The sequence below is a fragment of the Erythranthe guttata genome, chromosome 10 (genome assembly GCF_056151865.1).
Source record: "Erythranthe guttata isolate IM_541 chromosome 10, IM_541, whole genome shotgun sequence".
Classification (NCBI taxonomy): domain Eukaryota; kingdom Viridiplantae; phylum Streptophyta; class Magnoliopsida; order Lamiales; family Phrymaceae; genus Erythranthe; species Erythranthe guttata.
The window spans coordinates 6,864,784-6,877,422 of record NC_142542.1 but is presented as its reverse complement, the minus strand read 5'-3'; the positions used below and the strand labels follow the sequence as shown (position 1 = coordinate 6,877,422).

General features: G+C 34.2%; 1 protein-coding gene across 1 annotated transcript; it reads right to left on the bottom strand.

The window, feature by feature from the left end:
- Positions 1–266: 266 nt before the first annotated feature.
- On the bottom strand, positions 267–1,322 carry LOC148767396 (uncharacterized). Its single transcript, XM_088824593.1, has one exon. It carries the CDS (start codon positions 1,320–1,322, stop codon positions 267–269), a length of 1,056 nt encoding a protein of 351 aa, XP_088680719.1.
- Positions 1,323–12,639: the final 11,317 nt, after the last annotated feature.

The following is a 12,639-nucleotide window of genomic DNA, read 5'->3' as shown; positions in this document are numbered from 1 at the left end:
CACAATCATTTTGGATCCAATTTTGTAAACCACATTGCAAAGGCTAATTGGTCGATAATCTGTGACTTTTTCGGGGTGGGCATGTTTGGGAATAAGGACAATAAAGGTATAATTCAGATCGTTAGGTAATCGCTTATTATTAAGAAAATGAAGAACACATGCAACCACACTAGAGCCCACTATGTGCCAGTATTTGGTGAAAAATAGGACAGGGAGCCCATCGGGGCCCGGGGATTTAAGTGGGGCCATACTACTAATAGCTTTGGTTACCTTGCCTCCGAGAAAGGAATGGAGAGCAATTGACTTGCTGATGGCATCACCCTTGCCGGCACCTGTGAAAGTATCTCATCAATCTCATGCTCATCTGGGTTGGTGGAAGTGAAAATCTGCGAAAAATAGTCCGCAATAATCCTCGAAATATGTACCTCCGTATTCTGCCAAACTCCATTCTCGTCCTTCATTTTATCAACGCGGTTGAACCTTTTTCTGGTAGTGGCTCTCGCGTGGAAGAATTTCGTGTTTCTGTCACCTTCTTGAATCCATTGTACCCTACTCCTTTGTTTCCAATAATCATCATTCTCGCCATACAACTTCTCGAGTTGCCCTCGCAACTTACCAAGAAGTTGTCTCGTTTCCATAGTCTGCGTTCCAATGCCGAGTGAATGAATTTTGTCCTCGAGTTCCTTGATTTTCTTTGCCAGCCCCTGCCCCGACGTTCGCCAACGTAGAAAGACAGCTCGGCAATCGGAGGTCCGAGTGAGCAATGTTTCGACCGGGTTACGACCCGTATTATTCTCCCAGGCACGACTGACCAAGTCCTCACAGTCTTCTCTGCGGATCCACAATGATTCAAACCGGAATGGTCTGCGAGGAGACCGCCTATTTTGTCCAGGGCTGCCACACAGGCTAAGAAGGATCAGGGAGTGATCTGATCCCGTACACTGGAGATGATGTACTGTAGGGGCTGGGCATTGTAAAGTCCATTGGCCTGAAGCACAAAACCTGTCCAATCTACATCTCACGGTGTTTGGGTGTTCTCTTCTGTTACACCATGTAAAAGGGTAGCCGTCGAATCCAAGATCCGATACTTCGCAGTCAAAAAGACAACTTCTGAAAGCCTGAATCTGACTAGGATTTCTGTCAGTTTCTCGTTCTTTCTCATGATTTCCAGCGATTTCGTTGAAATCTCCTCCGATGAGCCAATGCAGTGAGCTCTGAGCATGTAGAACCCGAATAATATCCCACGATTCCCGTCGGCGTTGCACTTCTGGGAATCCATAAAAGCCAGTGCACCTCCACTTGTTTATGTATTGCTTTCTCATTAATGAACAATGAATGTATATTAATGGTCCTTTTATAATTTTCATGAATTTAAATCGTCAATAAAAGGCCATTTGCAAATTACATGGTGAAAAAACAAAATGAAGAAAATGAGGATGAAAAGTTGCTATCTATAAACGTGAAAAGTTTTCTTTGTGTATTAATTATTTTAGTTTGAAATAAAAAAAAAAAACTGCAAAATTAATATTAATAGTGTCATTACCCAATTGTCCTTTTGATTCTACTTATGCAAAGAATATTTTTGTCCGATCCATGCAAAAAATGGAAGAAACCTCCGATGAGATTCACACTTTTATAGAGAAGAAAATAAATGAATAATAAAAATAAAACAATATAGATATAATAAATAATAATAGTATAGATATAGATTATTCAAGTTCATTCATTCATATATTACATAATTACATTGCTATTTTCAATCAGGAACTGTGAAATCAAAACAATTGCTCCGTATGTTGAAATTTCACATGCCCAATAGGTACTTAAAAATCCCAAAAATGCATTCGCGCGGTTAATTGAATTGTTAGGGATTGAATTGAAAATTCTGGAAACTTCTGTTTGGGTTTTCGAAAAATTAGGGATGAATTTGTAATTTTAGAAACTTTCGATTTAAAGGGAATGTGGATTTCTCTAGGTCCTACAATAGTCAATAGAGTCCCTCAATACTCATGAATTGCAGGTGATGAACTAATCGAAGCTCTACAAATTTTGACTAGAATTTTTGACTTACTTTGATCAATGATAATCTCAGATTTGCTAGTTCTGATGGGAAAAATGATTTTCACATTTAGAAAAGATACTTTGTAAGAGGATATTTGCTACCAACAAGAATTGTTAATTAATTAATTTTTTTTTTTCCGAAAAAAATGTTAATTAATTAACAATACCCAATTATGTGGATTCATTTAATTAGACAAGAATAAATTAATTCATCAGTGTCCAAGTAACATGTGTTATACGACTTGCAAGAATTTAATTAACTCCACGCTATGTAAGTAAGAGTGAGACAACAAAGTAAGATATATATTATGTGTAACAAGAACTCATAGAAACTGATGGCTGGAGAAAAAAAGAGATCATCTGGAAATAATTTGAGAAGAAACATAATTTTTTGAAAAATTTAGAGATGGAAAGATGGAAGAAAGCTAGACAAATATTCAAATAAGCAATTTTGATTATTTATGATTTTTCGAATGAAAACTCCAAGAACGAACAAGGAAAAAGAAAGATGATAGACTTTATATACATTTGTCGGAAAATGAATAGTTAATTTGGTTTTTTTGACTAAATTCAAGTCCATTACAAGGGGAAGTAGGGTAAATGTTAGGTACCAACTTTCCTAAATTCGGATTCCAATTACACACAATAATACAAAACCAGAACACACAATAAAATTATCTTATAATACAAAACCAGAACACACAAATTCTCTAGAGTCATCATTCTCAGTTTAGGAAATAGACAAGTTTCCAATACTTTGTCCTTGCCTTCAATCACGTTTACAATCTTCGAGCAATACTGAATGTCCAAGTGTAGTAGCTTGATAAGGTTTGCAGCTATTGAAGGCGAAAATAAGCTTTTAATGTTGATGCAGCCATGTATTTCTATGAATTCAAGTCTACGGAAGAAGTCGAGTGAAATCTGGTGACACCATATTTTTCTATTATCATTGTTTCCCAAAATCATTAGTTGCCATACGCTGCCAAATGAAACCTGCAAGTACTAGTTGCATGTTAATACTGAAAAGATAGTCATATTTCTATATGTAACAACCATATATTCTTTGAATTCGGAGAAAAGGAAACTACAATAAAAAGAAAGAAAAAAAAAACAATTTTGTATTTAAATTGAACGGGAAGGAATTAGAACCTCGACAGTAGAGAGAAGACCAGAACTCCAATCAGTAGGTCGTGCTATTTGGACCAATGTTTTCATCCTTGAGCACAACTTCACTTTCTCGAGTACCGAGAAATCAAAATTGTTGGCAAATTCCCCTTAGGTTTTCCGTAGAAACGAATGAACCCAATTTCCTAAAGGAGCATCACTCAATAAGTCCAAATGCATTTTCCTCCCAAACTCATCCGATTCAGCATCGTCTAATTCTTCCGATTCTGATATCGTAACTTACAAGATTTCTTGGAAGATTAAAATCTTGCCCAACTAAATTACAACTTTTAACGTCGATTTGAAGGGTGGTTAGATTGGACAAGAATTGAAGCAAATCCAATGAGGCGTTGTTTCTTTCTTTTCCATTATCATCCTCCACCCCCCATTCGTAAAGTTTTTCACGATGTTCAACTCCTCCAATTCGACGAGCCCTGAGATCACCCCCGATTTTATTCTCTTTAGCTTACTGCATGATGTAAATTCTAGCTGTTTCAGGCACCTTAGTCCCCCTTTCTCTATAGATATAATTTTCATTTCGCAGTGCATCATGTAGAGAAAGGGTGACTAAGATGCCTAAAACAGCTAGAATTTACATCATGTAGTAAGCTAAAGAGAATAAAACCGGGGGTGATCTCAGGGCTCGTCGAATTAGAGGAGTTGAACATCGTGAAAAGCTTAGACGAATGGGGGTGGAGGATGATAATGGAAAAGAAAGAAACAACGCCTCATTGGATTTGCTTCAATTCTTGTCCAATCTAACCACCCTTCAAATCGACGTTAAAAGTTGTAATTTAGGGGCAAGATTTTAATCTTCCAAGAAATATTGTAAGTTACGATATCAGAATCGGAAGAATTAGACGTGATGCTGAATCGGATGAGCTTGGGAGGAAAATGCATTTCAACTTTGAATTACGTTTTCAGAAATACAAGGCCATAAGATGTTCTCACGCGATCTTATTCTCCTATATGAAGACGAGAAAACGAATTAAGAACATTAATTAAGAGTTCAATTCAAAATGTGAGGCAGCCATTAACAAAGGGATAAAATACACTTTACCCCTCGTACTATACTCAATATAACATTTATACCCTTTTACTTAAAAAAAACCCACTTGCTCAGTTTATTATACCAATGAATGAAATCAAAGTAAGTTTGTTTTAAATTATAAACTTTGCTCAGGTTATAAGAAAATATACCAAAAAAATACTTTGCTTCATTTCCAAGGATAACTTGTAATATTAAAGGTACTGTGCATAAAAAGAAATGAAATGAAATTTCCAAAAATAATTAGGTGAGGCATTTTTACCTGTCAATGTGTAGTGTAATTAATTCCTGATCTGAGACGAATGTATCTGCGTGCGATCGGCCAGCTAAAATCCTATTTTGGAGTTATATCCAGTTATAGGTAGCACTGGAAACGGCCAGCTAAGAAAGTCGGAATTAAAAGGCCTTCCCGTTCATTTTTCGAAATTTAAGGGATAAACGGCGTCGTATTGTGCTTTTTTTGGTCCCAAAAATTATAGAAATTTATTATTCTGCACTATTCATTAGAGGCCTACATCTTTATATGTTTGTAATATATACAAAGTTACAAACTTATTGCTGATATATAACTTCTTACTTGTTGGTATATATGGAATATTATATAAAGAATAGATGTGCTATTTCAAATTCTAGCTTAATTTTTCCAATGAATCATACTTAGTTTTGTTTTTTTCCTTAACTGATTTTCCAATACTCCTACGCCCCGTTTGGTTGCCAAGATAAACTAAGATTAACTAAATAGTTGGACTTTATTTGATGTTTGGTATCCCAATAAATTGCCGGGTCGACCCGCCAAAATTATGTAATCATGGCTTATCTTGCCTTCTAGTGTATTTTTTTTGTTGGACGCCGCAAACTCCCATAAAATCATTGAGTTTCATTAGACTTGGCTAATCTTATCTTGCCAACCAAACGGGCCCCTAGTGTGTGCCTGTCACTATGCATATAATGTTATATTATGCAACCGTGGATCGGAAGCAAATACTAGGTTTGATCAACTTTGCTTATAAGATAGAAAGAAACGTATGGACATGCGCTCGTGTCCGGTATGGGAGGGAGACCAACTGATATCTACGGAATAAGAGCGAGTTGTGAACCACAAGTTATAGATTGGCCTTGGAGCATATGTTAGTAGATTAATTTTGAACTATTTTCGTCTCATAGATGAGATTTTGTTGGCATCTCATTTATATACGAATCTTTGTTTCATTTGTTGAATTTAATACATATTTTGATTATGGGTGCACATTGGGATCGGATGGTCGGCTAAGAGTAGAAAAACGGATTCCACTCAAAACAAAACACGTGTACTATTTAATTAAAATTTTGCATTCCCTGAGTCCAGTCCTTTAAAGTAGGAAGCAACTAACTGCTTTACACTAGTAGAAATTTGTTTTTTACTACGAAATTGTTTGCTACGGTAAAAAGCCGTAATAAAAGGTACTGTTTACTAAGGAACAATTTTAAAGTCGTAGAAAATACTAAGATTTACCGTACCAAAAAAGTATTTGGTACGGCTATTTACCGTAGCAAAGTTTTTGTCACGCCCGTATATGCTACGAGGCAAATTCGTAGCAAATGCATAGCAAAAGCTTTTTTACTACGAATTTGATACCTTTTACCACGGTTAATTGTCATAGTAAAAAACCATTTTTCTACCGGTGTTACTTGAGCAATATCCTTTAATTTGACTATTAAATAATTCTTTTAATTATGTTCTTTTATTTATTTTGCTTTGTGGCCATTTCTTATTTTTTTCATTTCTCTTGAAATAAAACTTATTTCCATTACTTAATGAATTAAAGCAGCTTTGTCAAAATAAAACAAATAAAAAGAATTAAAGCAGTAAATAATAGCGCAACAGTTCAATTGTACACGTGTCACTTAACTAATGGGAACCGAATATTTGCTTCCAACGGGTCTTCCATTTGGAATCCAAGTATAAAGCTAAAGGTAATGCTTTGATATTGACAAAAGACACCCTACCCGCAAGGGTGGCCTAGCGGTTGGAGCAAGAGAGCTTGGGTCAATTGACTCAAGTTCGAATCCCCTTGCCAACGGTCGCTAGGTCGAGCTTGTCACACATGGTTAGCCTAGTGTGGTTTTCATCTCTCGTATGGTTTGCAAACTATTATACGAGAGTGTAGGTTTACCCAGTGCACCTATAAGTTGGCTGCGGGTTCCTGCATTACCAAAAAAAAAAAAAAAAAAAAGACACCCTAATAAATATATACAAGTACAAAGCTAAAGGTGACTTGTCATTTAATGCTTTCATATTGCTTTGATATTGAGAAATGATAATAGCTAGACACAAATGTTACTAATTTTGTTTTAACATTATATTGAACAACTTTAATTTTGTTTCATTTCAAAATCAAATGTACTGATAGAAAACTTTTCCAACTCAGCTTGTTTCATTTTAATCTTTGTTTTTTTTTTCTCGGTTTAGCTAATTAAATGTTGGGTGAAGATTTAATAATAATATCCTCAATAAATTTAAGATGGATCTACAAAAATATACACATAAATAACACATATAGTGGCTTTAATTATGTAACTCCATGAAATGGCAATTGTCGAAAATTGAGGTAAAATTTTCCAAGCATTAGAGTGTTCCCAAAGTATTGCATCTCTGTTGGGGCTCGGGGTGATGACTACGACTGATATGTTTCGAAATAAGGGAATTAATTGGACAAAGGTGCAAGAGCTCTTGAGCAAGCCATCTGCCACGGACGAAAAGAGATGCAAGGATATCTGATGTTTCTACTAGGGTCGGTTTTGTTTGTAGACAAAACATCTTCGATGATGAAGCCGTGGTGGATACTATACGAATGATATCGACGGAGTCGGCCAGTATTTGTGGGCTGCGGCTTGCTTAGCAAACATGTACCGACAATTGAGTATTGCTACTCGCGCTGGAATGAACGGACTTTGTGGGTGCCCGATTCTCCTTCTGGTAATTATATTACTATCTTCTAACTTTTTGTTTATTTATTTATTTTTTGTACAATATAGGTGTTTTTAATACGTATTGTGGCTTGTTTTTTTTTTTCTTTTTTTTTTTTTTTTTTGTAGTGTTGGATATTTGAGTATTTCCTTTGCTTTCGACCAGAGGTTTCCCCGACATATACAGAGTTTGAGCCTCGGTGCAGAAAGTGGGTCTCTGGCGGTAATTGTAGGCAGAAATTGCAGTATTATTGGAAGATGCTAGACGAAATGTCAGAAAGAGATGTAAGTTGGGGTTGTCTAGGGTCCGAGAGAATTGTACTTCTCGGACCCTAATTTTTTTAATCTTGTGCGTACAAAATACTTAAGTTTCAATCTCATCCATTGATTTATGTGTACGATCCAGTACGACCTAGTACGACACTAGAAACTTAAAAAATAATGTACGAACCACTAGAAACTTAAAAAATAATGTACGAACCCAGTAAAAACACATCGTACACCACCGTACACACATCGCACTTTTTATAAATTACATATCTAACCTTATAAACTCAAATAAAAAAAATAAAATATCTATTAAGAAATATTATAATAATCATAATTAATTAACAACACTACGCGATCAAATAAAATCAAAGCATCATAAATTTTCTTCCGAAAACGAAAATACCCATCTCGACAAGCATCCCCTTCTTCTCACGAAGAAATCAAACTTTAGATTGGTTGAAGCACTCCACCTATTCGATGAAACACCTCTCAAAGACATAGTCATGTGGATTGATGATTCGAGGTTGCGTCAATTGCGGAAATCTAGAGATGGGTTTGCAGCTTTTTAACGGAATGTGTGAAAAGGAGATGAGTACTGCGTTGTAGTATAGGTCTAGTGTTTCGATTGTTTTCTGATTGAGGTTTTGAATTTTTCCTTTCCCACGATGAAATGGTTGAATCTTGTACCCTAGTTTGGTGTTGTTGAGGTGTTGACAAAATTTCAAATAGGAATTGTGTTTGGTTTTGGATTATCTGATTCTCTAGCTCATTGCACTGAGCTCTATGGTTTTTTGCATTGTTGTTCGTGTAAAGAACTTAAAACCGTACGGAACAAGTGGAAATGGCAGAAAGGCAGCCCAACCTCAACCTCAACCTCATCAAATGCCGCTTATCCTCTTGTCTACACCATCACAACAATTTGACTGTAAATCTATGCCTGCAAGAACCACATAAACTAAGCTGTATTTGAAAAATCTGAGGAAAAGTCTGCAATAATGCACACGAAAAGAATAATAAGGCAGCAACTATCAAGGCGTTAAAAACTGTTCCATACATATATCGGCTTTGACTGTTCTAAGGCACAACAGTTATTGAGAATGCTTATTTTATGGTTAAAAAAAAACCAAGCAAGGACCTATATGTATCAACATTATTACAAGTTAAACAACACTAACTCGAAAAAATATTCCATTTGCTCCAATCCCAATATATATATATATATATACATATATATATATATATATATATATATATATATATATATATATATATATATATATATATATATATATATATATATATATATATATATATGTATATATAAAGGGTGGTGTTATGACAGTGTTATATATAACACGGGAAGATCGTTACTTGCGACGAGGTGGATGTTTCTCTAGTGTCCATCTAATGGTTGTTGTGAAGGTGCTCAAACGGCTAATCATACACGGACTTGAAGGACGATGCAGCTCACAGTCTGCCCACCAAGTGTGTCATTCAGTCCACAAGTTCCATAGTGTGGCCATGCTTGCTATGCTCTTAGATGCACATGTTCACTAATCTCTCACGCCGATAAGAATTTGGTGAAAAATAAGGTTTTGTAGATTCCCGATTTCTTACTCATAAGAATTTCGATTTTTTTTTGTTGGGACAATATCTAGGGAGGGAGAAACAAAGAGAATAGATCGATCTCAATAGGGGTTGTCTAGGGTCTGAGAGGGTTGTACTTCTCAGATTGTAAAATATTCAATCTGGTCCATACAAATAATTAAAATTTAATCTCATCCATCAATTTTATGTAGGAGCTAGTACGATACTAGAGATTTATACAAACTCAGTAAAAACACATCGTACACACATTGTACTTTAAGTAAATTACGTAATTAATCTTTATATGTTTAAATTGAAAATAAAATATCCATTAAATTTGTATCATCCAAACATAAATAAATAATAAAATAATCATAATCAAAGAACAACAAATTACACGTCAATTCCTAATTTCCCTTCATTAAGAAAAGAAATCCTAATCCTATATGGCACATTTTTATTGGTTGATTATGGTCCGAGAAGTACAACCCTCTCGGACCCTAGACAACTCCATGTCTCTATGCGGATGAAAAATACAACAATAAAAAAAAATGTAAAAGGTAGGCAAAAGGGGGAAAATTTTGTGGGCCCCACGTAACTTAGTTGAGGAGAAAAGAGAAAAAAAAATGGGCAAATGGCAAAAAGGCCCATCACATGGGACTTAAATGTATTTTGGTCCACAAAAAAAACAGTCTCTCAATTAAGACCATCCCATGTTTTTAGTCTAAAATACCCTCAATAATATAATTATTATCAATTCCACCCATTATACTCTAACTTCCTTAATATTACACATTGACCCCGAATTTAAACAAATACATCACATTAACCCCCAAAACTTTTTTTTTTCAGAAAATAAATTTTTTTTCTGAAATGTTTTTTTTCCGGCCAGATTCCGGCGTTGACATTTTTTTTTTTTTGAAACTTTTTTTTTCCTGAAATTTTTTTCCGGCCGGTCAACCACCGTTGACCGCCGGTCTCCGGCGTTGACTTTTTTGTTTTTTAATTGTTTTTCTTAGAAAAAAATATTTTAATTAATATTACTGTCTTGGCTACTAAATTACTGTCTCTGTCAGTAATATTACTGTTTGGGACAGTAATATTATGAATATTAGTTTTCCGAATAGTAATATTATTAATATTATTGTCTAAGACAGTTAAATTACTGTTGGAGACAGTAATTTCACATCCAAGGCAGTAATATTAATTAAAATAATTCTTTTTAAGGAAAAAAAAAAAGTCAATTAACAGTTAAATTACTGTCTCCGACAGTTAAATAACTGCCGGAGACAGTAATTTAGCAACGAATACAGTAATATTAATTAAAAATATTTTTTTTAAGAATAAAAAAGTCAATTAACAGTTAAATTACTGTCTCCGACAGTTAAATAACTGCTGGAGACAGTAATTTAGCAACGAATACAGTAATATTAATTAAAATATTTTTGAAGAAAAAAAAAAACAAAAGAGTCAATTAACAGTTAAATTACTGTCTCCGACAGTTAAATAACTGCCGGAGACAGTAATTTAGCAGCCAAGACAGTAATATTAATTAAAATATTTTTTAAAGAAAAAACAAAATTATATAAAAAAAAAAAAGTCAACACTGGAGACCCGGCGGTTAACGGCAGTTGACCGGCCGGAAAAAAAATTCAGGAAGAAAAAAAAAAAAAAATCAACGCCGGAGACCGGCGGTCTCCGGTGGTGGCGGGTCAAAATTAAAATTAGGGTTAAAATTGGTTAATTGATGAAATTGAGGTGTAAATCATGAAATTGGAGTTAAATTGGGTTTCAATGAATTGGGGGTAATTTTGGTATATATAAAATGATTTTCCTTATTTGCAAATAATTTTGAATGAGCTGGATTTATTTGAAAGACAAAAAAGTTGAATGTCCCTCTTTTAATTAAGTGCCCTTGTCATGGGCCTATTTGCCATTACCCCAAAAAAATAGAGGCGTGGGTCCCATATATATTTGTCCGACGGAAAATGAAGGTAGTAAACAAAATTGTAAAAGAAATTCCATTTGCACTAGATTTGACAAAAAATGCTATAAAACGGACTCGTTTATTGACTAAATGTACAAAAAGAAAAGAGAAAGTAAATAAGAATGTACTATTCACATTCTCCTACACACTAATCTTATTAATATAAAAGTAAGATTGTTCCTGATAAATCCTAGGAATTTTTTCTCGCTCATTTGATAGTTATAATTGTCATTTTTTTTTATTTAATATAACAAAGTTTAATAAATCGTTAACTATCCAAACTTTTTGGCCCCAAATCTACGTATGTTTTCCAACTATAACTGTCATTTTACTTAATATTAATGTTATGAAAAAATTATTTAATTGTTTAGAGAAACATCTGGTTCTTATTTTATTAATAAAAGTAAGGTTGTTCCTGATAAACTTTTGAGATTTAATGGCATTATTGATTAATAGTAAATTTGTTAGGGCATGTTATGGATGATAATGAAGAAGATTCGTCAAACTTCTACGAGATAATATAAATATTCAACCATATGACATCAAACGCATAAAGTGAAACTAATAAATATGTCTTAGGGATGGGGGATTATCATCAATACATATAGCAAAACATCAAAATGAATTGAAATTTCAATTTTATCATTTAAATTGAACTTTACTTTTGTAATTTTACTTCAATCCCTTGCATCGCACGGGCCCAAAATCTAGTAAGATATAATATATATGAAAATGCGGATTTAGCGTGGTATCAGGATTGATTGAGCTTTTTACGTGAACGTGATTATACATATTTAATTAGTCAGGGTTAAAGTAGTCACTTCAAATACATTATTAATTAAAAAAAATTAGAAGGGGGTCCCACTAATATTGGAATAGGCAAATTCCACTTTCACCCTTGTACTTTGGCTCGATATCACTTTACCCCCTTCTACTCTCAATTGCATCGATTTGTTCCCTTGTACTTTGTCTTGATATCGCTTTACCCCCTTCTACTCCCAATTGCATTGATTTGCCCCACTGTACTTGAAAAATTGTCTCAATGTGGCCCTCGCTGTTAGTTTTCACACATTTGACCTTAACACCGTTTGATCTAAGTCTGAAAATTACTAAAACTTCACCCCCCAATTTAAATAATTATAAAAAAAAAATAATAATAATAATAAAATATTCAAGACAACGAGGAAACATATTCCACGACGCCAGCCACAATTTTTTTTTTTTTTTTATAATAATTATTTAAACTGGGAGGGGTGACTTTTTTTTGTAATTTTTAAACTTAGATCAAACGGTGTTAATGTTAAAGGTGTGAAAACTAACGGCGAGAACCACATTGAGACAATTTTTCAAGTAAGGGGGGCAAATCAATGCAATTGAGAGTAGAAGGGAGTAAAGTGATATCGAGTCAGAGTACTATGGGGCAAATCGATGCAATTGAAAGTAGAAGAGGGTAAAGTGATATCGAGTCAAAGTACAAGGGGAAAGTGAAATTTAGCCTAAATGCATATTCGAGTAGAGAGATTTGGCCAATAAATAAAAGAAAATACAAATGGTGAAAATCTGTCCTATTTGTTGA

Bases quoted from the DNA above. Each gene is read 5' to 3' on its own strand.
- LOC148767396 (XM_088824593.1), bottom strand. From the start codon at position 1,322: ATGAGAAAGCAATACATAAACAAGTGGAGGTGCACTGGCTTTTATGGA.